Raw genomic sequence first — 26683 nt, forward strand, 5'->3', positions numbered from 1 at the left:
AGGACCAAAAAGCTCTCCAGAGAGTGATCCGTACAGCAGAACGCTGCTGCAGGATTGCTCTCCCCCCGCTTCAGGACACCTACACCAGGAGATGCCGGACTAGAGCAGCGCAGATACTGAAGGACCCGTCCCATCCTGGCAACAAACTGTTCCAACTTCTGCAATCTGGTAGAAGGTTCCACATCTTCCGGGCAAGGACAGAGAGACTCAAGAGGAGCTTCTATCCCCAAGCCATCCGTGCCCTAAACACACACACCCGCCCTCTCACATCATCTATAATTGACTGAATCAGGACTCTGAAAACACTCACATAAGACGCAGACCTTCACAATAAAACAGGAACACACGGGGGGGAACAGGGTAAACACCAATTAGAGAATAGAACCAAAATCGCGAAGAGAAAACACAAAACGCTGGGTCAAAAGGACCCAGGATCATGACATGTACATTGTGCCTTGGTTTAGTGTCTGGAAGTTTGCCTCCCTGGTCTCGTCATGTTAATCACTCCCAGCTGTGTCTCCCACCTGTGTGTAATCTCCCTGTGTTCTGAGTGTATTTAAGTTGTATTTTCTGTCTTAGTAATTGTTAACTCAAAAGACACGACGTCGTACTCTCATTCACAGCGCTTTATTCGTTCCGCCATTTTACATACGGACCACAACAACAACACTTCGCGGGCAACCGTACTCTCGCGATAAAACAGAAAATAACAAGTTAACAATCTCCCTCTTTCTTAAAAAAATAAAATAAGAGTATAAACACACCCCTGTAAACATTTGTATACATATATGTATATATTTATATAAACAAAAAAAACATTTCAAAAGTGCTTTGCTTTACTTAAAGCATACTATCATTGCACACAATAAACAATGGTACATTTGAATGCAAAGACAACTTTGTAGACAAAGGATTACAGTATCCAGAGTCCTTCATCTAGCGCCTTTAGAAGGGTTAAAGGTGAAACTCCCTTTTTCGTCAGACAATCAGCAAGTTGAGATTTTGAATCTGACCAACAAACCTGTCTGATTTTCTTGGCTTGTATGAGCTCTTTAATGCTGCTCATTTCTAGCCTCAGTCTCTTCTCTGTAACCTGCTTAGTAGACTTGAGTGCATCAAACAAGGAATGATTATCAGTTACACAGATCAAAGGAAGAGCGTTTAGACCAGTGTTACCAGTTGTAAGCTCAGAAAAAAGTGTTGCCAGGAAGACTGCACTGTCTATTCCATCTGACATGGCAAGAGTTTCTCCTGCCAGTGTACTTCTGACCACGCGCCTGATTTTTTTAGACTGCCAGAAGAGAGGACAAAACTTTCCTCCTTTACCCATAAGGACGATTAATGCCCCTCCTTGAGTACCGCCATCAGGAAGGTTGCCAAATGAAGCATCACTGAAAACAACCAATGCCAGATCCTCACTGTTACCCAAGTGCTGAAACTTAAGAGTCACTTTCTCTGCCTTAAGTTTACGGATAATTTTGTTCACTTCATGAATAGACTGTACAGTTGCATCTTTGATATTAGATCCAAGGCTACATGTGTCAAACATAACATCAGGCCTTGTTTGTTTGGCAACCCACAAAATCTGTCCTATTTTTGACCTGAGTTGCTCACGTTCTGTTTCACTTAAGGGAGCCTCCCTCTGTACAGCCCGTGCTGCTTGTAGCTGAACCGGTTGTAGGTTGTCAATGTAAAGTTGTTGATGCACCTCTATTACATCATTAACTGTACAAATGTCCATACCAACATAAGAAAAGCTGTCATGTTCTTCACGGCCCACAAGGAAGGTAGATTTCAGTACAGGAATGATATGAGTTGCAAAGTGACTTGAACCAGCCCAAAGGAAATCATCAACGTGACATGCAAGCACTCCTGTAACCTCAGATTGTTCATTCTGCCAATAGAACACTGCAGGATCAACCTGTGATATTTTACCACCAGTTTTGAGCATAATGTCTTTGACCTTATTGTACCAATAAAGTGAAGCATCTGCAAGTCCATAAACACACTTTTTCAGTTTCCATAGAACATTGTCCTTGCCAGCTTCAGGTGGGGGACGAAGATAGATGTCTCTTGACAGTTCCATTCCCTGCAAGAAGGCAGATTTAATGTCCATTGAATTTACTCTCCACTTGTTTTGACATATCACAGCTAGCACCAGTCTGAGGGACTCAGACGCACATGTTGGAGAGTCTTTCTGTAGTTCTTTAGTATTTACCTCTTCAAACCCCCGTGCCACAAGTCGAGCCTTTGGGACAACACCATTAGTAGTTTCTTTGAGTGTACAGACCCATCTAGTAGACACACATTTTTGACCCAGGTCTTTCACTTCATCAAACACACCATTACTTTGCCAGCTCTCAATCTCCTGCTGCTTAGCAGAATCAAAGGAAATATCTTTTGTTATGAGTACATCTGCATCTCTGTTTTCAGCTTCAGTGCAAAGACCATCAACAAGTGACATGTCTACAGCTTTCTTTTCACCTTCACTACCATCATGCTCAAGATATTGCACATTGTACCAGTTTTTGTATTGCCCTTTTGCTTTTCCCGCTCTGCCTAGCACTCTGGCTGTGTGTTGAACACCGTTGTCTCTGTTGGTAAAAGCAATCAGCTGTCCTGATCTTAACTTTACATTTGCAGAGACATGATCAGTGGGTGTAGAGGGCTCATTTGCAGTTTGTGTGACAGACATGTTTTCTGTAGTGTTAGTTTCTCTGTCAATAGTGATGTCTTCTTCCTCACTAATACTCTGTTCCCCATCGGGTGTGTCAGTGTCATCATTTTCAACTGCGTCTTTGTTGTCATCATCAGTAGTACTGTGTGATATTTGTTTATCTCCAGTCCGTGAATCCACTTTAGTCAATCTTGACTGGTGTACTCTTACAAGAGTCCCCCCATGTCTTACAAATACAACAGTTCCATCCTGCCCAATAACTACACCTGGACCCTTCCACTCTGTACAGTCGACTCGTTTGTAGTATACTTTATCTCCTGCCTCATATTTGTCATCTGTAGGCCTAAGTTGTTTGCGTAGTGCTCTCCTGATCCTTTCTGAACACTCTGCCTCAGTAAATGCTTTTCTGGAAGCATGTAATGCTGAGATATGTTCAGCTACTCTTGCACTTACAGTTGTGCCCTCTAAGGCAGGTGGCTTATCCATCAACACAGAAGGAAGGTTGGGGTTTTGGCCAAACACAAGTTGATGTGGACTATAACCATGTACATTAAGCATACTGTTTTTGGCCATAAGGGCCCAGTCTAGCACAGTGTGCCAGTCACATCCTCGTTCCTTTTTTACCTTCAGGAGGATTTCTGTAAGTGTCATGTTATGTCTCTCCAGTAGTCCGTTGCTCCAGGGACTATACCCCGCCGTTGTTTTTACCTCAATGTTGAAGTTTTCAGCCATGTCCCGAATGTCTGTGTTGTTGAACTCTCCGCCGTTGTCTGTGTAGAGCCGTCTGGGGGCACCGTGAATGCTTATCCAGGTGTGAATGAAGGAGTTGACGATCTCTGCAGCTTTCTTTGTCTTTACGATGCTGCCAGCACTGAAGCGTGTGAAGTGGTCGATGATGTGAAGGTACCACACATTGGGCTCCAGCTCATGTAGATCCATCGCTACTGTCTCATTATACTCAGAAGCCAGGGGTAGACCAACAGCAGGTCTCGGCTTGGTTTTGCAATATTTCTGACAAATGTCACAGTTACGAACTATCTCTTGTAGAATAACTGCACATTGTTTATCTGTATTGCCAGAGCTTTGGATGAGCCTCAATAACCTCTCTGCAGATGCATGACCAAACTGCTTATGAAGTTTCACAAGGACTTTCTGTTTCTCTTTTGTAGACATTTCAGCAGTTACCATGAGAACTTCATTTTCATTGCAGCTTTCTGTAGTATTTTCATCTCTAATGTCCACACAATAGTGTCCCGAACTAGTGAGCTCTAGGGGTTATAACGCTGTTCAAAGTCTATAATGTAGTCTGCCATGGACACGCTGTGGTTCTTTGCAATGGAGTCAAAACACGAGTAGGCTTCATAAGCGCGGTCTTTCTCTTCTCTCTGAAACACCGCGTCAAGTTTTGCAAGTAGTATTTCCATACCGTCATCTTTGTCTAAATCTTCCGCGGGTATCTCCATGGCCTGTTTCTTTTTATCCAGCTCCGTAACCCGTCTCCAGATATTGACTTCATTCTTCCAGCATTCGTATGGCCTGGCTTCATCAAGCTTTGGTGGTACTTTGTAATTGGAAACCATCCTCTGCTACCAATGTTAACTCAAAAGACACGACGTCGTACTCTCATTCACAGCGCTTTATTCGTTCCGCCATTTTACATACGGACCACAACAACAACACTTCGCGGGCAACCGTACTCTCGCGATAAAACAGAAAATAACAAGTTAACAGTAATCGCTGGTTCGTCTGTGTTGTTTCCCCTCGGTCTCCCTGCGTCTCTTCTTGTGTATTTCCCCGGACCTCCCTGCATCCTCGTTTCTGAGCTGCCGCCTTTTGGGTCCTTTTCTACTACTCCACACGGCTTGCCCCGCAAACCGTGACAGAACGAACCAGCCACCATGGACCCAGCGGCAGTCAATCCATCCGAGGAGCTCCAGGATGACATCGGCTACAATGTGGAGATCCTCCTCGGGCTGTGGCTGGAGAATCCTCCGTACGAGCTTCGCCGTGCCGTGGAAGGTCGGCTACAACGTCTCTTTTCCGGCTACTGAATTCACTTCCTCCGACCATACAGGCTTTTCTCCGGCACACACCTCACCTTCTCTCAGCCACTCCTGCCTCGCTGCCCGACTCGCCGGATGTGATCTTGCCCGGCCCGTCGGAGCCGTCTGCGGGGAGGAAACGCCGATCGCGCCGCAAGCGCGCCACCCCACAGCCGGACATTCGGGCTTCTAAATCGCCGGCTGTGGTGAGTGAGGACTCTTTTTCATTTTCAGACTGCATGACTGTTCATTCAGGGGCTGCGTTTTGTGTGGCGGATGTCAACGCGAGCTGCTTATCGCCTGTGCAGCTACCGGCAGCTCAGTTAGCTCCCCTGCAGCCACTCTCAGCTCGGTTAGCTCCCCCGCAGCCACTCTCAGCTCGGTTAGCTCCCCCGCAGCCACTCTCAGCTCGGTTAGCTCCCCCGCAGCCACTCTCAGCTCGGTTAGCTCCCCCGCAGCCATTCTCAGCTCGGTTAGCTCCCCCGCAGCCATTCTCAGCTCAGTTAGCTCCCCCGCAGCCAGTGCTACTCTCAGCTCAGTCTCCTGTGCCTCCTTCAGCTCAGTCTCCTGTGCCCCCTTCAGCTCAGTCTCCTGTGCCCCCTTCAGCTCAGTCTCCTGTGCCCCCTTCAGCTCAGTCTCCTGTGCCCCCTTCAGCTCAGGCCCCAGTAGCTCCAGTGCCGCCTGTAGCGCAGGCCCCAGTAGCTCCAGTGCCGCCTGTAGCGCAGGCCCCAGTAGCTCCAGTGCCGCCTGTAGCGCAGGCCCCAGTAGCTCCAGTGCCCCCGCTACCCGTAGCTCTGGCTCCAGCAGTACCGGTTCCACTCATTCACTCCATGCAGGGAGGAAATTTAAGGTCCAGTCAGGGAGTTTCTCGCGCTTTAGCTGCTTCAGGCACCGTTCTGCACTCCAGGGCTTCCCCAGAGGCTAGGTCTCAGTCCCCAGCTGATTCTGGACCCCTGAAGATTAAGCAGCCCTCAGAGAACAACGCCGTGTCAGTGCTGTCTGAGCAGGGCCAGTGCTCAGCACAGCACCCATTGCCTTCATGTCTGCCAGAGGACTCCATGCCTGCTGGCTTTGTGATGGCTTCTGCTGGAGGGTCCAAGGGGCCCGTCCAGCCTTCGTCTCGTGTCTCCGCTGGAGGGTCCGAGGGACCGCTCCGGCCTTTGTTTCCTGTTTCCGCTGGAGGGTCCGAGGGACCGCTCCGGCCTTTGTTTCCTGTTTCCGCTGGAGGGTCTGAGGGACCGCTCCGGCCGTTGTCTCCAGTCTCCGCTGGGGGGCCCGAGGAGCCCGTTCAGCCACCTGTCTCAGCTGGAGGGCCCGAGGAGCCCGTCCAGCCACCTGCTGCAGCATCATCATCATCAGCCTCGTCTGGTCCAGCCTCAGAGCCTTCAGCCTCGTCTGGTCCAGCTTCATCCGAGTCTTCGTCCTCGCCTGGTCCAGCTTCATCCGAGTCTTCGTCCTCGCCTGGTCCAGCCTCATCCGAGTCTTCGTCCTCGCCTGGTCCAGCCTCATCCGAGTCTTCAGCCTCGCCTGGTCCAGATCACCTTCGCCTGAGTGGCCGCCGTTGCCTTCCGCACGGCCGGCCCCCGGACCGCCATCGCCTGAGTGGCCGCCGTTGCCTTCCGCACGGCCGGCCCCCGGACCGCCATCGCCTGAGTGGCCGCCGTTGCCTTCCGCACGGTCGGCCCCCGGACCGCCATCGCCTGAGTGGCCGCCGTTGCCTTCCGCACGGCCGGCCCCCGGACCGCCATCGCCTTAGTGGCCGCCGTTGCCGTCCGCACGGTCGGTCCCCCGAACTGTGTCCACGTCGCCGCCGTTGCCATCCGCACGGTCGGCCCCCCGAACTGTGTCCACGTCGCCACCGTTGCCGTCCGCACGGTCGGCCCCCTGAACTGTTTGGACTCCTGTGCTGTCGGCCCCCTGAACTGTTTTGGACTCCTGTGCTGTCGGCCCCCTGGACTCTTCTGTTTTGGGCTCTGTTTTTTCCTTTGTTCTGGTGTGCTTCGTTTCTTTTGGTTTTGGGCTCGTTTTTTGTTTTAGTCTTTTGGCCTTCTGGTGCTCCGGTTTTGTTTTGCTTCGAAGAAGATTAGATAACCTCATCCTCAGCATGTAACTGCTCTTAGTAATGTCAGAGTATGATTTTTAAATACAGTCGTCAATGTTTTAAAAGTAGTTTAATCGTCCATTTAACGTGTACTTCATGGTAAACAGGTGGACCAGTGAGTGTGCATTTTTATATGACACTTTGACATCACACACATTAAGTAACGCATGTCAAGGGGAGTTTTGGGGATTTGGTATCTTGTTCGAGGATACTTTGACATGTGAAGCTGACCTTACAATTAACCTGCTCTGCCTCATGACTAGGGCTGCCACGATTAGTCGACTAGTCACGATTACGTCGATTATCAAAATCATCGACGACTAATTTAATAGTCAACGCGTCGTTTGAAGCTTTGTAAGATCCCAAAAGACGCAGGAATAAGTAGTAGGATTTAAGAGTGTAATAACAGACTGAAACAGAAGATGGCAGCATTGCATGTACAAAGATGCCAGCTGCCGTTAAACCCCGAAGAAGAAGAAGTTGTGTCCCATAATTCATAGCGCGGCCCAGCTCAGTTTCCAACAACGGCGGCAGCTAGTTAGTTTTAATATTACTCTTATTATTCTTTCTGGGTCACAAAATAAACGTTTAACATGTTTTCAGGCGAGAATGTAGCTGTATAAACCTCAAATATCTGCTCAGTTTATCAAGACACCACATATTTTCAAAAGCGCTCCGACGTTTTCGGAGACGTCTGTTACCCACTAGCTCGATAGCTAGCCGGGGTTCCAGGCTCACTAGAGCCAGTGAGAACACCGGACTCCCGGCAAATCGTTTTCAAATCCACCGCCGTCTTTCACTACTCAGGTTAAACATGATATATAAATCACTTGGATAACTTTAAAATGTTATTGTTTGGCTTTTTTTTATTATTTTATTTGTTCCTGAGTAAATCGGTTTGGCTGAGATTAAAGAGATGCTCGAGAATATACTCCGGTGTCCTGTTATATTTTAGATAGCAAGGAGTTTATTAAACTTCACCGAAACAATCTGCAAATTTCATTAAAATTTAATAAACTATCATCTTGTCTTTATTTTTAGTTAGCACATACCTTAAACACTTCAAGCTGTAAGATAATAATACTTATATAAGAGCAGATGCATGCTGGTGCAATAATCTGTACGTTTATGTCCAATGGATGATGATCTGATTAGTCGACTAATCGCAAAAATAATCGGTGACTAGTCGACTATCAAAATAATCGTTTGTGGCAGCCCTACTCATGACTGAGAACCTCATGAACCAAAAGTTATCAGCACTGATAACTGAGCAGCACTAATAGAATCCTTTACACTCCGTGATGTTTCACCTGTTAATAAAATCAATAAAAAATGGTTCTGCTTGGTTGGCACCGTGCTGTTTCCCACTTCAAAAAAACGGTCCTGTATCAGTTTCAGCTCAGCTTGAATGGCTCTGATCAAGGGTGTCAAACATAAGGTCCAGGGGCTAAGATCAGCCCTGCAAAGACTCTAATAAAGTCCACTGGACAGCTTCGGAAAATAAGACAGACCATTCTCACTTCGTTATATACCGACGATTTGTCACGTCCCGATGCGCTTCATGGGAACGCAAAAAGTGACCTTCTGCGTTCCTATGCTACGCGCCGATTTGTGGATGAAATCCAGTAGAACAACGGTCCTGCAGTAATAGACATTCCAGCCATGTATTCAAGCCCTAACCATAACCGCCACTCTAATGACGTTAGTGTTTTCCAAAGCGATTTAAGTAAAATAAACGTACATGTGTAGATTCATTCCAAATGGTTCTCATGTGTCCTCATTTTTCCAATCTCACAATAAAGGGACGTGTTGGGTGCCTGAAAGCGTGATATACTGACAATTTGTCACAGAGCGTAAAATGTTACGCTTTGGGAGTGAGAACGTGTTGAATATGAAGGTTATAATTTTTAGACTTTTAATTGTATTTTATAAGTTTTAAATTTTTTTCCATGATAACGACCTTTCTCATATGACGCCATAGTAAAAAAAACTAACAAACAAAAAACAAATAAGAGGAATTGTCCTGAATTATTAATTTTTTTTACTACTATAGAAATTTCCATTGTTGTTGTTGTATTTTAGTCCACAGCAATTTAAAAATAGGACATTTTCTGTGAATTAACAAAAAATTTTATGTTTTGTACTAATAGTGAAGTCTGAGCAATGAGTTACCAGAACTATTTCTGTAATGTTACACATTTATTTCCTAAGATTTAAGGCCCGAGAGTTGTGGTGACAGATTTCTTTCCTTTACTGGAGTTGAACTTTCCTGTTATGCAGAAAACATGAGGTTTACTGTTGAAACTGAACATATTTTTCTAATATTCAGATATTCCTGGGATTAAGTGTGCAAGATCAAAGTGTACAGGGAGTGCAGAATTATTAGGCAAGTTGTATTTTTGAGGAATAATTTTATTATTGAACAACAACCATGTTCTCAATGAACCCAAAAAACTCATTAATATCAAAGCTGAATGTTTTTGGAAGTAGTTTTAGTTTGTTTTTAGTTTTAGCTATTTTAGGGGGATATCTGTGTGTGTAGGTGACTATTACTGTGCATAATTATTAGGCAACTTAACAAAAAACAAATATATACCCATTTCAATTATTTATTTTTACCAGTGACACCAATATAACATCTCCACATTCACAAATATACATTTCTGACATTCAAAAACAAAACAAAAACAAATCAGCGACCAATATAGCCACCTTTCTCTGCAAGGACACTCAAAAGCCTGCCATCCATGGGTTCTGTCAGTGTTTTGATCTGTTCACCATCAACATTGCGTGCAGCAGCAACCACAGCCTCCCAGACACTGTTCAGAGAGGTGTACTGTTTTCCCTCCTTGTAAATCTCACATTTGATGATGGACCACAGGTTCTCAATGGGGTTCAGATCAGGTGAACAAGGTGGCCATGTCATTAGTTTTTCTTCTTTTATACCCTTTCTTGCCAGCCACGCTGTGGAGTACTTGGACGCGTGTGATGGAGCATTGTCCTGCATGAAAATCATGTTTTTCTTGAAGGATGCAGACTTCTTCCTGTACCACTGCTTGAAGAAGGTGTCTTCCAGAAACAGGCAGTAGGACTGGGAGTTGAGCTTGACTCCATCCTCAACCCGAAAAGGCCCCACAAGCTCATCTTTGATGATACCAGCCCAAACCAGTACTCCACCTCCACCTTGCTGGCGTCTGAGTCGGACTGGAGCTCTCTGCCCTTTACCAATCCAGCCACGGGCCCATCCATCTGGCCCATCAAGACTCACTCTCATTTCATCAGTCCATAAAACCTTAGAAAAACCAGTCTTGAGATATTTCTTGGCCCAGTCTTGACGTTTCAGCTTGTGGGTCTTGTTCAGTGGTGGTCGTCTTTCAGCCTTTCTTACCTTGGCCATGTCTCTGAGTATTGCACACCTTGTGCTTTTGGGCACTCCAGTGATGTTGCAGCTCTGAAATATGGCCAAACTGGTGGCAAGTGGCATCTTGGCAGCTGCACGCTTGACTTTTCTCAGCTCATGGGCAGTTATTTTGCGCCTTGGTTTTTCCACACGCTTCTTGTTGACTATTTTGAATGAAACGCTTGATTGTTCGATGATCACGCTTCAGAAGCCTTGCAATTTTGAGACTGCTGCATCCCTCTGCAAGATATCTCACTATTTTTGACTTTTCTGAGCCTGTCAAGTCCTTCTTTTGACCCATTTTGCCAAAGGAAAGGACGTTGCCTAATAATTATGCACACCTGATATAAGGTGTTGATGTCATTAGACCACACCCCTTCTCATTACAGAGTTGCACATCACCTAATATGCTTAATTGGTAGTAGGCTTTCAAGCCTATACAGCTTGGAGTAAGACAACATGCATGAAGAGGATGATGTGGACAAAATACTCATTTGCCTAATAATTCTGCACTCCCTGTATGTAGCCTAAAAGTAAAATGAATTTGACGATTCTTCATTAGATTTTTTTCAATCATAGCATATAATCCAACAAATAAAAGAATCTGCACCATTTTCAGATTCTAGTTTTCATGATGCATTTTCAACATGGAGAAAAATGGCACGCTCCATCAAGGCTAACATCCCATCTATCACTTTTTAAAATGTAAAATAAGGAGAGTGATAAACATCTCTGTCACACTTTTAATAGTTTAACATAGGGCTGTTTTTCAGTGTTTTTTGACCTGTCTTTCTATCAGAGAGAAGACAAGACTGAAAACACACCTTCACCTCAGCTCTCACCTTGGACACATCACTGGGACATTAACAGTGGAAGCTCTAAAACTTTGCTTGATATATAAAGTTGCTGAAGTTTGATGTTGTAACATCAGGGTAACCCTTGGGCAAAGTTGCATTTTTAATAGTAAGCAAAAGGCAATTTTGTCTGATGTCCACATTTCTGGTCTGGGTGGAGAAACTTTTGTTTAACTGATTCCTGTTTTCTTTCAATTGCACATTTGGAAATATGTCGCAATGACAGAAATAGCACTGAGGCAAAGTCTCATGATTTATACAGTGTGCAAATCTTTTTGCTCATCATGTTCTGATAGACATAAAGGGGCACAGCAAGTAATTGAACTCTTGTAAAAGTCCTGAATATTGTTCAGCTCATTTATATTGCATGATTTTATGTGTGTCCTTTTGAATTTCCACTTATAATATTGATATTTGGATCTATGTTTTTTTTAGTTTTGGTCCTCTGGGAGTGTGACTAGAACACAGAAGCTATTTTGGCTCATTAACAGTGAACAGCTGAATGTTTAGAAGAGATATGAAAGAAGACTTTGTTATTATCGTGTTAGAAAGAGTGCATTTGTTTCACTTTTTGTTCTGAGAAGCTGATGTTAAAATACAGTGTTGCTATGCATTGTGGTTTGAGCACAGTCCTGCTTGATATGGTGCTGAAGGTTTTGTGCTTTGCACCAAGTCATCTTCAACACCACAAGACCTTTGAAGATCATTTGTGGTTATTAGCAGCAAAGTTTGTGTTGTGTCATAAAAGTGCAACATTATTAGTCATCCCCTTCCTCTGACTGGTCGTAATGTTTTCATGGACGATTTTTGTCTCATGCAAATGCGTGTGTGTGTGTGTGTGTGTGTGTGTGTGTGTGCGTGCGTGCGTGTGTGTGTGAGGAAGAGAAAGAGAAAGCTTGTCTGTGATTCTTTTAAGATGGTCACACAGAAACTAGCAGACAGTTCTGTTTACTTCTTAGCAGAGTACCATAAAGGAGCAAAAACACACACACACACACACACACACACACACACACACACACACACACACACACACACACACACACTCAAAGACAAATGCAAGCATTCACTTAAGTCATTAAAGCCTTTGTTGCCATAGCAGTGCTCCAACTACTGTGGAAGAGAAATAGTGGTATCGGATAATGAGCACAGAACTAAAATTAGCTCAGTTTTCGATCTTTGTCTTTTTGTTTCTCACTGAGTGTTATCAACACATTGAGAGTCATACTGTCTTAGTCTTCATATGTGAAAAGTCTTATCTGAAGTTCTTACAAGTCTAGCTGAAATGCATATGAGCGAAGTAGCAGATTGCGTTCTGGAGATGAGATTGAAGTATTGATAAATGGGCATACAGAATAGATGTGTGCAGACGTGAATGCACAGCTTTCGTCAAACTACGTCAAACTGAGTAACTGAGAGAGTTATATATGATTTCTATATTTTTAAGTCAGTTTGGGATCAAAAAATAATTGATTTCAAGTCCAGTTTGACCTCAGTTCTGCTTTTCAACATGTTAATCTGCACTGCCTCTGACATCTTGCCCACAACAAAGATAAGTGCAATGCATTTGCTGCTTTATTCCCGTTATTCCCTTCTTGCAGCTGCATTGCAGGGCATCTTTCTGCAAAAGAAAAGATGCCTTCCTGTCACTAAAACAATTAACCACGATTTATCTGCTGCAGCAACCGCAAACCGTGACCCAAACTCATATCAGCCGCCGCTGCTCTCTACTCACCCACAGTGCCAAGAGCTGTCAGGGCTGTGGCGTTTCGCAGAGCGTGGCTATCTGTCTGATCTTCACCTAGAAAGTATCGGATAAGATTTAAAAGGCACGGTGACGATTGCTGGTTAAAACACCGGCTCTCATCGAGCAAGTAACACAGGAAGCTTTATGCATGTCTCATCTTTGCACTGTAATTTGCTGAAGTTTCAAAATGTTGAGCAAGTGCAGAGTTTTGGCCCGCATTTAACTTTTTAAGATTCATGAGGTCAGAGACGTAAATGAGAGGAGAAAACAACCTAATTAGAGCCGGAATCCAACAAAAACATGCAGCCAGAGTCATAATAGCCTTGTTCCAAATACAGTATTTGTATTTTACTTATCATAAACTTCTAGGAGGTTGAAAGTTTGGAAGTCACCATTTCAGCACACTGTAATCATTATGAAGCTTGTACAACTTTAACAGAAACCAAAAAGCTTTATGGCAATTAAAGCAGACTAAACACTACAGAGCAGCTGAGACTGTTTTACCTTTACATATTGCAATCACAACACATGCGAGTTTGACATGGTTACAGTGCCCCTGCATCAAAGTCTGTGCACTTGTATAGAGCACCAAGGAAATAATTAGCGGAAAGCTGACCTAAAATGTTTCTACCACATTTTCTTGCGTGCAGTATATATATATCAATCCACTCTTAGTTTTTTTTTTCAGTTTCTTTTCCCTTTATAATCCACCAATCAGCTGACGTGCTGATGAATCACAGATTGTTTTCTTTTCTTCTTTTTTTCTCTTTGTTTTTGTCAGCCTGTCCACGTTTCCTTCCTGCTAGCTGTGTTTTTTTCTCTATACAACTCTTTCCCATCTGTATCTCTGTTAGCCTTTCTGTCTTTTCTGAGTGTTTGCAGCGTGTGCAATAAGTGTGCGGACAGACCCGTGCATATTTTGCACTAGGTCACCCTCAGAAACCCATAATAATAAGCCAACATAATGACCAAATTGCTTGATGGATGGCTTGGGAGAGCAAACCACTTGTACGTGCACAAACATACACATTTGTGCACACACTAAAACAACAAAGCAACAAACAAAAAAAAAGCCCAGTCTAGGCTTTTATCTCCTTTAATGCTCTGGAAACCATCTGGAGAAGCTCCGAGGCTTTCTATCAGCAGATCGAGGGAAAGCTGTGTTTGATGGTTGCTATAGAAATGCAATGACTGCTGAGTTGTTTCCATGCACACATTGATTCTTCACTTCTCCTTCCTTAGCTTCTTTGTCATTTTAAAAGCTTTTTAGTGCTGAAGTGTTGGTCCTGTCATACCTCGGACTCTAAGAAGAGTTTCAGGGTTAGCCACTATATTTGATAGATGAATTCAAGTCTATTATTCAGTCCCTTCAGGAGCATGTTGTTACTGAACTAGCAGCTTTTGCATTTGAAGGTTGATGGCCGATGCATGTTATTATTAACATGCATGCAAATTATTGTTATTATTTAAGTTCATTTATGTCCTCAGCAGCCCCGGACACAGCAAAAGCTGTCATCCCCCTGCTTTCTGCTTTCAAGGTTTTTATTGGTTAAATATCTTCACACTGCAGACGCTTCATGTCACAGCGGAAGATGCTTGTATCTAAAAGCGCATGCTATTAAACATGTCTGCTATCTGACATCACAGAAACAGTAACAGTGCCTACTGATTCACGATACTGAGGCTAATGGATGGTCTGTTTTTGCCAACACGTTGTGGACTTTTCTATCATTTTTGTTCTTTATTTCTTTTTTAATAGAAATAGAGAAAATCTTTAGAAAAGACTGTGGCACTGCAAGCATGTAGGATGCCCTGTAGACAAGGTCTCAGATAAGGTAACCATTATCAGAAAACTAAGTAAAAGCTGCACTAATATTTATATCAAAGCATGAGTACATTAGAATCTTTGTCTAGAATCACCTTATTTGCAACTAATGCGCTGTGTTTACATTTTTATTCACAGTATAGAAAGGTTCAAAGTTCTGCGTATTCTCTCTGGATTTCACACTAGATACTTGTTGCCATCCTGCAGCCACAGACCACATGACCTGGTGACAGGGGGTCATTTTCTGGCGACTAAAGGCACAGTGCGTCTATTTTTGTCAGTTTATTCTCGGTGCATTCAGCAGAGGGAGCTGCCTCGTTCACTGTAGCTGTAAAAGTTTTTCGAGTAGCTGCCAAGACCTACGAGGTGCCATTTCATCAAAAACTTTATTCCCTTTCTCCTTGGATCCTCTCCTTTCTACCTTTCATCTTCCGTCTCTTTTCCTCCCTCTTTAATTACCGACGGCTTCTTTTCTTTCCGCCCTGGTCCCCATTACCCGTCACCTTCTCCCCCCCTCCTCTCTCTGCTCTCTAACCTCGGAATGCAGGGTCGGTGAGACATAATCCACCCTCCCCCTATGTGCGTCTAGCCTAATGCCTCCTGCTACCACCATGACGTTTCAGACTTCACAACCTTCAGTGTCATGCCAACTTTCTGAAGCTAACAGGAGGTAATGCAAGCTGACGTTCAGTCGCATATTCTTGCTGCTTTTAGAGAAGCAAAGGCCTGATGATGGCGTATAAGGAGGCCTCACCAAGCCATAATGGACCCCCATGATCAGGTGAGGCTTGAAAAGAAATCAGGCAACTCCTTGGATCTGAAATGCTTCCTCTGTTGAATGCCTCACACAGAGTCTCAAACACTACATCACAACATTAGCGCTCACAATATTAGATCCAAGTCAAGTCATAAGTAAATCGATTCAAAAATCTTCTCTGCAAGTCAAAGATCAGCCTCTTCAGTTAAATGTATGCTTTTAGGACAGACTCTTGTCTAGTCTCAGGTCTTTGGTAACAACGTTTGCCTTCCTGGCCCTGTTTTGTTTTGACACTTGAATGTTATTGTTCTCACGTCTCAGGTCTTCAGAGAGCTGAGTTCTCAAAAGGTCACGGTGTACAGCAGTCTAGCACATGGAAGGTCTTAAAGGCTTTTTTCTTTCATTTTAAACACACTGTCTAAAGTCTGAAATTTGCATGTCTCTTTTTGCAGTTTTGTTCTAACACATTTAGCTCAAGTTGTTAAGCATGTGTGGGTCACTTCACAGAAATACTGCGCTCATATATCAGTTGGTGCAGTTACTTGTATTTTCTTTACTCTTTTCAGCTAAACATGCTAGGGGCGATCGTGGCTCAAGAGTTGGGTGTTTGTCTTGTAATCGGAAGGTTGCCGGTTCGAGCCCCGGCTCGGACCGTCTCGGTTGGGCAAGACATTTCACCTACCGCCTACTGGTGATGGCCAGAGGGGCTGGTGGTGCGATATGGCAGCCTCGCCTCTGTCAGTCTACCCCAAGGCAGCTGTGGCTACAACTGTAGCTTGCCTTCACCAGTGTGTGAATGTGAGAGTGAATGAATAGTGGTATTGTAAAGCGCTTTGAGGGGTCCCGAAAAGCACTATATAAATGCAATCCATTATTAAAATGCCAAAACTAGTCCACCAGCACCACTCTATTTTTCTAAGTTTGCTTGCTCTCTAGAAGACTCTGGGAAGATTCTCTTGCAAAATAAGAAAACTAGAGGAATATATATTTGTATTACTATTCCTTCTAAACTTATTTCATTTTCAAGCCACTTACTCCCACCTTAATAAATACTTCTGTTTGCCCCATAATAATTCCTATCCGGTCTTTAAGGCTACGTCCACACGTACACGGGTATTTTTGAAAACGGAGATTTTCCGTTTTCGTTTTAAAAAATAATCCCGTCCACACATAAAGGGAGAAATGAAGGAAAACGCTGCTATGAACATGCCAAAGCAACAGGTGGCGATATATTCCTAACCGTGTAGAAATGTTGGCCAATCAGAAGTCTAGAAGCCTTGGTGGCAAATAGTAAACAAAGCTGGGGCATAGAAGCAGAACCGAGTCGTATGTGTGGAGGGACAGTAACTGTGTGTGTATATGTAAGCATTTAAACACTGCAGAGAGTACAATTAACAGTAACAGTATTGTAGAAATTCATTTCACCGAAACAATAACGTGGCGCATAGTGTGACGTCAAAAAAGGCGCACACCTTTGACGCTGCGTTTTCTGCGTTTTTCTCGTCCACACGTAAATGCAAAAACAGAGTTTTCAAAAATATCCACCCTGGCCGGAGTTTTTAAAGATCTGCGTTTTCAGTGACCAAAAACGCCATTTACGTGTGGACGAAAGGTGCAAACGCATAGAAAAATCTGCGTTTTCAAAAATACCTAGGTACGTGTGGACGTAGCCTAAGTCTGACGTCATTAGCTGTGCCTGGGCCTAAACTCTGCTGCAGGTCCCTAAGTCACACAATCACTGCAGCATCACTGAGAGTTTAAAAAAAAATGTCTAAAATAAAATGATCAATGTCGCTGCTCTACCAGGTGTAACAATTAAGTTTAAAATACAAGCATCCATGAAAATCAAATTTATGAAATTTAACGGAGTTAGACATTAGCAGGGAGTTAGCTCACTAGTTTCCATATAAATATAATATACCATGTTCTGACTGAGGCATTTCTGAAAAAAGTTAAGACGTACAGCTCTGCTATCACTTCCGACATAAATAAAGACAGAAAACTAAACAGCAGTGACTTTTGTAGAGTTACTGAGGTTTGGCTAGCTGCTGATCTGCTACGTGATCGCTAGCAACACAGCTAAGTTAGCATAATATAAACAGTGAAGCTGGAGGATGAACGCTAACTTTTTCCACTCGATAAAAGTTAACTTGAGGGTTCCCGAAGGTTAGGGACAAATGCAATCGCATGGCAGGATGCTGTAAATGGACCAAACTTCAGTCAGGAGAACAACTGAGATAATCCATCCATTCATAATATGAGGTTAGTCATTAATATACTGCTGCATGGGTTGGGCTGTAGTTGCATCATAAGGTTTTAAAAACTGAGCTTTAAAATGATCAGCGGTAATAAAAACCGAGAGAGGCCGACAGTGATCATTGACTGTTTTTAGGGGCTTTTTGAGATTAAACAGAACAAGAAACAAAGCATTAAAACATGCTGCCTTGTCATGGCTACACAAGATGGTACTTGTGATTCCCCCAGGCACAACACAGCACCTGTCAGAAGTGTCCCAGAATCAGCTATCTGCTTTATGAAAAAAATATTACTGATGGAAGATTCAGTAAAATTATGAGTAAATCAGTAATACAGATGAGATGCATCCCCGGGGTGATTCCAAGCTCAAAACAAATCTCAACTATCAACCAACCATTTGAAGGTCTGCTCCTCACTGAGGACAAACCAATAACTTTCCATAAATGCCCTCACTCACTTCCAAGGCCTTAAATTCAGATGAGTCTTCACAAATAAACCACACACAGAAAAACACTTAGATGTTGGACTTATTCACTCAAGAGAAATTAGATATTTTCATATACTATGATTGCTAACTCCCCCTGAATCCTCACATGGACACTCAGGACTGAACATATACACAGGCACCATACACGTCTAAATGCATATACAGTGCATCAGTAAGGCCTGATTTGTTATGACTTAAGGGCAGTAATGATATACCTGGAAGAGTCAAGAGATAACTTTAATAATACACTGGACTTCATGGCTACTGAACTTCAAACTCACTGTATGTGTGTATGCGTGTGCGCATGCTGATGCCTGCATAACTGATGTAGCATCAGACAGCTCACTCATGGTATGAGCGGGCTGTGTTGAACACAAACAGATCGCCCCCTGGCCTCTGCATCACGCAGCTTTGCTCATGGCTTTCCTCCTCTACCAGAGCAAACGTGTTGATGTTTCGAAGCGTATTTTGGAAAATGTATTTAACCTCCCGCTGGAAGGACTGCGTGTTTGCAAACTTTAGCTCCTTATCTGCAAATCACGTATACGCTCCCTTCTTTCAAACTTTTTTGTTTTGAATGCATGTTTTAGTTTTTTTTTTCTTGTATTTCGTCAAATGCGCAGGAAACCGTTCGCTCAGTAATTGCCGTGCAATGTTACAACGAGCCTCTTAAAAACGCGCCTAAGCTGTGTCATCCATCATCGTGAACATTAAGCCTGTGCTCCTTTTTTTTCAGTATTACTTCATTGTTGGACGCTAAATGCTCTGTGAGTGGCTGATTTAAAAACTCGACACTGTGTTCACTTGTAATAACATAAGATTTGACAAACTGCAGACTGGATATTTACTGTAATGGTTTGTACAGCTGATGTAAGTTTCAAAAGCACACTAATTATTTTTTCACATTGTACTAAAAGACAGAATTAAAACTGAGTAACATTGTTCATAAAACTGTTCCCTGCAATATAAAGTTTATGTGACTTGCAGTATATGAAGGAAGCTTTTAAGCACCCACCAGCCCAAAGCACTTTTTCCATGCATTACGACAGTTGGTAATCACCTGTATACTTTATAATCTAAAAATCCTGTCTATGAAGTTGATGTAAAGTAAACAATATCCCATAAACTCTCATGCTGTTGCATGGCCCTTTAGCCATAAGGTATTACACTCTATTATATTCTACTACATCTGTAAAGAATGATTTATTATAACAGCTCAGGGCTCATGTGGGGTTTTTGTTGCAGCATGTTGCACTTTTTTAATCATTATATAATACTGTACAGTTTAGTTTTCACTGGGCTGGCACTGTAGTACACTGTTGGGCAATGAGCATCCACACATTGTGAAGATACACAAATTCTAAACCCATAAGTCTGGGATAAACCAATGTTTTCTTACCAATAACGAAGCCCAGATTTCACAGAAAATGCAAATATACATACATTTATTAAATGCTAAGCAAATTAAAGCAATATTTACTTACATAAGACATCAATATTTAACACAGCTGATTTTACACATTGGCTAAATATATAAAATAACCCTGAAACTGATGGCCTGTCATGCTTTAAGCCTTATTTCTTACCAATGGGCTGTATCACTTAGGGATGTTTGTCCAATAACTTCAGCAGGTTTAATGCAGCTTAAAGACCATTAGTGTGCTCTGTTTCACTGAAAAAGCTGCCAATTTGTTGGGCTTTGTTTCTGTTTTGGTAGAATTACTGTCAAATGTTATTTTAAAGTTCAATTGCATCAGAGTTACTAGATTAACGTTCATGGCTATTATTGATGCTTTTATTTACTATATTAGAAAAGATAAAGGTAAAATATTTAAGTCTAAATACTTTGTGCAGTTTTTCAAATAAAATGCTTTTATTATTATTTTTGAAATAATAACTGTTTTCAACACTTGGATGAAAATTCTTTCCAGTCAATGGCTCCCTGAAGTCTAGATTCATGGGCATCACCACATGCTGTTTCCTCCATTGAGATGGTCTGCTAGGCCTTTATGGCAGCCACCTTCAGTCGTTGCCTGTTTGTGGGTCCTTCTGCCTTCAGTTTTGAATTAAACAACTTTAAATCACTGGACTGAGATCAGATCACTGACCTTGCCATTGAGGAATATCCAATTTATTTGCCTTGCATAATTCTTTCAACGCTTGCTTTGGGTCATTATCTGTTTGCACTGTGAGGTTCTGTCTGATCAGCTGAATCTGAGCAGTGAACACTTCATAATTCATTCAACACTCACATCATCAATAAACAACAGTGGTCCAGTATCACTGGCAGCCATACCACACCCATGTCGTAACATTGTCTCCACCATGTCTGATAGATGTGTTATGTTTGGATCATGAGCTGTTTTTCTTCTTCTCCATATTTTTCTCTTTGAATTTTTTGTAGTTCAAGTACATCTTGATTCCATGTTTTTTTCCTAACCGTGCAGATTCTTATAGATCTTACAGAACTTAGTGTAACCAGTGGTTTGCACCTATTTCTAAACCATCTGTATTTCCACTGATCTCATGTTGTAGACAATGATCAGACTACCACTTCGAGAGTGTTCTTCACTTGCTGTGAAGTAGAGCTGGGCGATATGAGATTTTTTCATATCACGATATGTTTTTTTCATTTCAGGCGATAACGATATCTATCACGATATAAGCCAAATAACTATATTTGTAAGATTTAAATGTGTTGTTGCTCACAAGTAAAATGTGAAATAATCAGCAGCTTGTTTTTATTTAAATATTTATTTCCCATAATAAGTTCAACAGGGTAGATGTACTTAAGGAACATGAGACTTTTTCAGATAAATAAAGGCAAATATTGCAAACTACACGAAAGGCAGCCACTAAAGCGTTTAAGTTTCAAAATAGAACAAACGAAACAGACTAAATTGTCAATTCCACTTAGAAACAAAATATTAATTCTAAAAATAAATCTTAGTTTGTTTTACAGAAGAACAGACAAAACTGACTAACTTTTGTCAGTATCAAATAAACTGAGAACTAAAAGGAAATTCTCAATCTCTCCTTGTTGTATAGCTTAGCTTTTCAAACAGTTTTAACAGTTACTTTAGTCTGACAAAAGCCGAATGACGAATTAGCGCTTCCAGTCAGAGACTGAGGCTACGTCCACACGTACACGGGTATTTTTGAAAACGGAGATTTTCCGTTTTCGTTTTAAAAAATAATCCCGTCCACACATAAAGGCAGAAATGAAGGAAAACGCTGCTATGAACATGCCAAAGCAGCAGGTGGCGCTAGATTCCTAACCGTGCAGAAATGTTGGCCAATCAGAAGTCTAGAAGCCTCGGTGGGAAAAAGTAAACAAAGCTGGGGCATAGAAGCAGAACCGAGTCGTATGTGTGGAGGGACAGTAACTGTGTGTATATGTAAGCATTTAAACACTGCAGAGAGTAGAATTAACAGTAACAGTATTGTAGAAATTCATTTCACCGAAACAATAACGTGGCGCACAGTGTGACGCATGCACCAGTTTATTGTATTTCCAGACTTGCTTTCGGCACAATTTACAGTGCACGCTACTCTGTTTTTTGTCAGACTTGAAATAGCCGAAATACCTTCACACTACGGAACTTCTATGGCTCTTCCGTTCGACAATCTCTCTGGCATTGGAACCATCATCTGTTTTCTCTTCGGTCACGCTCGGTTGATTTTTCTAGTCGGCACACTCATTTCCTCCATTACCCGCTGGCTGCTTCCCAAACAAACACACGTGCGGCTTGGCACTTGTGCTGTACGTAACAAGTCACGCGACGTGACGCTGCGGCTGTGATTGGTTCGGCTCTGCGCTACTTAATTTAGATTGGCTGACCTTTTTTTTTTTTTTTTTTTTTTTTTAAGAGGACAATTGCGGCGAGGTCTATCGCGATACATATCGTTATCGTTCTATCGCCCAGCTCTACTGTGAAGTTGTTTTTTTGTAACCATGATGTAACCCAATGATGGCCTTGCTCACCTACTCTGAAATCTCTTTGGGCCGAATATTTCAAATTACAGTGGAAAGCTATGTGTTACAGTTCAGCACTTTGAATAAGTTTCAGATTTTATGTCTGCTTCATTTGTCCCAGAATATCAAGAAAGCAGGTTTCAACCGACCATGCAACTGCTTTCAGTGAATTGTCCAATTACTTTTGAACTTTTGGCGGAGGGGGGGGGTTCAACATATTATTTTGCTTTTTATCTTACTTTTATCTCACTCAGAATGACATACAGAAAATAGTGTCAGAAGAAAATGTTTGTGTCTGAGCACTTGTTATACACGCAAATTAAGAACATTTCTATGCACATAATAATTAATGAGTCCTGATGTTTGTGTTCCCAGTGCTTACAGAGATCATTCAAACACAAAGTTTCTGTTCAATTCTTATTGGCCCGAAATGTGACGACTTTACATTAGGCTACACTATGCTAATTTATCTCATTTTGCATTTGTAAAATCAAACCCATACATAATCCATATATATATATAAGTTGAGCTGCTAAAACCAGCTCTATTATCTGTAGGGGGATACAATAGGACTCCTCTCAGCCAGGTTTCTGAACAAAGAGCAGGTGGTCTCACAACACACAAAAACAGCATTCCTCTGTGTCTGCCCAGTCTGTGGGCCTCACGTGATGCCACCTGACCTTCTACTGTACACACTAACTCACATTTACACTGCTGTAATCCCATACACGCAAATGAGTGTGTGTGTGTGTGTGTGTGTGTGTGTGTGTGTGTACACAACACAGTTAGAAATTAAGGGCAACCAGCATAACAATGGTAAATGTAACTTTTTTTTGACAGCACAGTAAAATAAAGGAAGAAATAAGAATGAAAAAGGCAGGCTTCCTGTGCAACATTTCATTGCTGTGTTTCAATGCTATCCACGTGACCCTTCTTAAATTGCAAGTTTATTTACTGCACGGTAATAGAATGAGAGAGATTCCTAGGTGTGCAGCAGACCTGCTGTTGAGTCAGTGAGGACAGGGCTGAGGCCAGCGAATGACACCTGGATAGTGCTACATTAAGTTATAGTACAATATTAGTAATCCTTGAGAAAGCTTGCAGGGTTTCAGCCAGGATTCAGGTTTAGATGTGTTCCATGTGTGCAATTTATCAAAGGTAAGGTGGAGTCATAAATGACATTTAAATGCAGTACTAAAAGGGTAACATATATACATAGTCATTGTTTCTTTCCAAAAGGATTAAGACTGACAAATGCAGCAAAGTTAGAAGCCTGACTAATTTCTGCCAGAGCTGATCTAAAGCAGACCTCACCGTGGTTATTCAGGCTCTCCGTATGTTCCAGCCTGTTATCATTTCCAGGGTGTCAAAGACTGTAGTTTTTGTTTAAAAAGGTGCTGGTGTTTCAAATGTATGCAGATGTGCTTTGGCATCTGTGTTGTCTCTAATTTGCATTTGGCATTATGCTGTGGTTCTGGGAACTCCCTACTCTAACATGTGCATACATGAAAAGCCAAACACTGAAGAGAGGCATTATTAACTACAGACATGTCACAGACAAATGGTGAGGTGGTGCACTGGTCAGCATTGTTGTCACAGCAAAAAGGTCCTGGGTTTGAATCCAGTCGGGAATCTTTCTTTGCAAATTCTCGGCTTGGGTTCTCTCTGGGTACTCCAGCTTCCAGGAGGTACCTTACTTCTTGTCCTATGGCATCTGGGATACGGTCTGAATTAGATAACTGGAAGAAAATGGATTGCTGACACTGATTAAGTCAGAGACAGAGCTAGAAGGAGAAGCTTGAATTGACATGGATTGGCGCAACAGTGGGCAAGCTAAAACAGCTTAATGCAGATGTGCCTATCTGAGACATAGATTGATATCAGCTGATGTAGGCCGGCACTGAGATCAGCTGATTTCACTGGACTGCAGCTAAAAGATGTCATGGCTTGCAAGAAAAAAAATTTTTCTTGATTTTATAACCCAATATTTTTTTTCAAACCATGATGTTTATCCAAATCCAAACAGGTTTAGTGCCTAAACTGTAAATAAAGGTGAAACTAAAAATGTTTAAAATGTGCTTGTAACTTTCAGTACTGCCAGGCTTTCAACATCCAGAACATTTTTCTGTCTAAATAAGAGAGATTTACATTTCACATGATGGAATTGGGAAGAACTGTGGTAGTTGACATCTTGGGATGAGTCAAGTTCAGTATTGCCAAAAACATCCTTCAAACTAAATCAGGCATCTCGTATTTTGAGAGTAAAAACATGTAAATGGTAAGTGTCCTTGGTGTACAAAAGTCTTTATTTTAACTCTTTTTAGCTTAAACTTTTTCAGCTTGCTATATTAAATCTAAATTTTATTGACCTTCCTTAAAATAGAAAGTTGTTTAGATGTAAGCTGCAGAGAAATCTTAAAGTGTCAAAAGGTGCCATTAAATAAAAACCGAATTTACTGTTTTACCAGCTGCTGTAAGACTTTGAGGCCATTAATGCAGTGTAGAGCTGTGCAAATATATTTACACACACACACATATATATATATATATATATATATATATATATATATATATATATATATATATATATATATATATATATATATATATATATATGTCATGTTCGGCTGCATTTACTGACAAAGAATCTGGCAACATGTTCCAGACCCTCCCCAAACCGCTCACCTCTTTCCAATCATATACAGATCTGTTCTGGTCTGCTGGCTTTAACAGAGGCAAAGAGAAGTAGCTGCAATAACGACCAAACATCCTTCTAAAGACTGAAAATGTTGTGTGTACTTTACTGAGCTGCAGAGATTCAAATCTGCATTAAAACACATGGTTATGAAACAAAACACTTTTGGAGAAGTTTTCGGCATGTGTTCCCCCACTACACCTGCAGCAAACATACAGACTGATCAAAGGGTTTTAGTGTGTTGGGCTGTTAGAATAGATTCAGTCCTCCTCAGCACTGATTCTCCAAAGGTGAAAACAGGTAAAACATTCTTATTTATTCCTGTGACAAGACCTGTGAAATTCCCAAACACAAAATATGCATTACCCACTGTGGTGTGTTATTTTCGCAGTGTCATCATAATCTACAAATACAATTTTCTGGAAAGGCTGTTGATCCCAGAGAGCTTGAAAGCAAAAGGAAAACTTACCTTGATACTGTGAAACTCCACACAGCTCCCAGCCCTGCTCCTTGTAGTGTCAACCTGCTCATCCTCCATCCCCACTAACATCTCCATGTCAGTAAACCTCTGTGCTCCTGCTGGCATTGTGCATCTCTGCTGACAGAGTGAACCAGCTAAACCGACGTCGACCCTTAATTTTCCTCCTCCTTAAACTTTAATATTTGTGTCTTCCGTTTTATTCTTTGTCCTGCGGTCTTTCTCACAAGTCTCAGTCTCCACCCCTGCAGCATGCATGTAGATCCACTGAGATATACTAACAAGAAGACAAGCTTTAATTACAAAATGCCCATTAAATAATAAGAAAAGCCAAATTTTCTTAAACTAAGTTTCAACCCACTACTCTCAGGCTCTCTACTTGTCTGTCTGGCGGGCAGGGTGTTTGGTCCTGCCTGGTCAGTCATTCCCACCCCTCCTTTTGGCCGTTCATTCCATACCCAGACTAGTCCGTCTGGTGCCATTGGCTAGTCAGGTGGAAAGGGCCAAACGGGAGGAGGGGCTGAGGGCAAAAGGAGGAGAATGATAGAAGAAAAAGATGACTGGGGGTCATAAAGAAGACTGATAGTGTCATCCAAACTGTCACCAGTGGTGGAAAAGAAGGAAAAACACCACTGGTGTGCAGACAAGGAAGTGTAATTGACACATCCTTGTTTTCTTTTTAAATAGGACTAATTTCCACTGCCTCCTAATCTCTATGATTCCAAGGTTTAGGGGTCAGCAAGAGAAGGGAGAGAAGAGGGGGTAGCAGATCATCATAAGCCTCTTTATTGGTCCTGAGGCTTATCAGAACAACCTGTCAAAGACAGTTTAAGTAGCAAAATGACAAAAACAAAAAGAAGAGTGTGAGAACCAAAGATAGCAAACAAACTAAGGCAAAGGATCAAATAAACCGTGCTTCATATGTGTGTGTTTCTGTCTGTCTGAATGGGTGTGTGTCAGTGTCACCCACTGCTCTTCCCACAGACAGACCGCACACTGGTGTTCTTAACCTCTACCCTCTGCTGCCACAGCAGACTGTGCTATTCAAATACACTATGCTGAAGTGATAATAGGCACCATTATAAAGAGATATTTAAGCCTTGTATGGAGGGATGCTGTACACACACTCATGTATTTAAATAGAGAGCACTCACATGTTTAATAACGCAGAGAACCGTTGTGCTACGTACATATACATATATACATATATATAAAACTGTGGGTGGGGCTTAACAAGTTGCACATATAAAATGTGTTCTCCAAGCAGAAGCATTTTTTACTATTTTAAACCGAAACTCTGAACATAACTTCCTCTCAACCAACATAGATTGTGAGTCTAATCCAGCCAGGTAAGCAGAGAGTCACTTTTGTGCCAGAAAACTGTCTTT

The 26683-nt window shown here is 42.2% G+C and overlaps 1 protein-coding gene across 1 annotated transcript in view; it reads right to left on the reverse strand.

The window, feature by feature from the left end:
- LOC146650526 (rho GTPase-activating protein 20-like) overlaps positions 1-25661 on the reverse strand; it is a 70749-nt gene extending 45088 nt beyond the window's left edge. Inside the window, exon 1 of the mRNA XM_085383940.1 lies at positions 25287-25661. Coding sequence (XP_085240066.1) covers positions 25287-25403 — 117 coding nt within the window. The 5' untranslated portion in view covers positions 25404-25661. The remainder of the gene's footprint in view (positions 1-25286) is intronic.
- Positions 25662-26683: the final 1022 nt, after the last annotated feature.

Source organism: Rhamphochromis longiceps, linkage group LG16 (genome assembly GCF_057381845.1).
Source record: "Rhamphochromis longiceps isolate RC_006_pf linkage group LG16, R_longiceps_female_GT1.1, whole genome shotgun sequence".
Lineage (NCBI taxonomy): Eukaryota > Metazoa > Chordata > Actinopteri > Cichliformes > Cichlidae > Rhamphochromis > Rhamphochromis longiceps.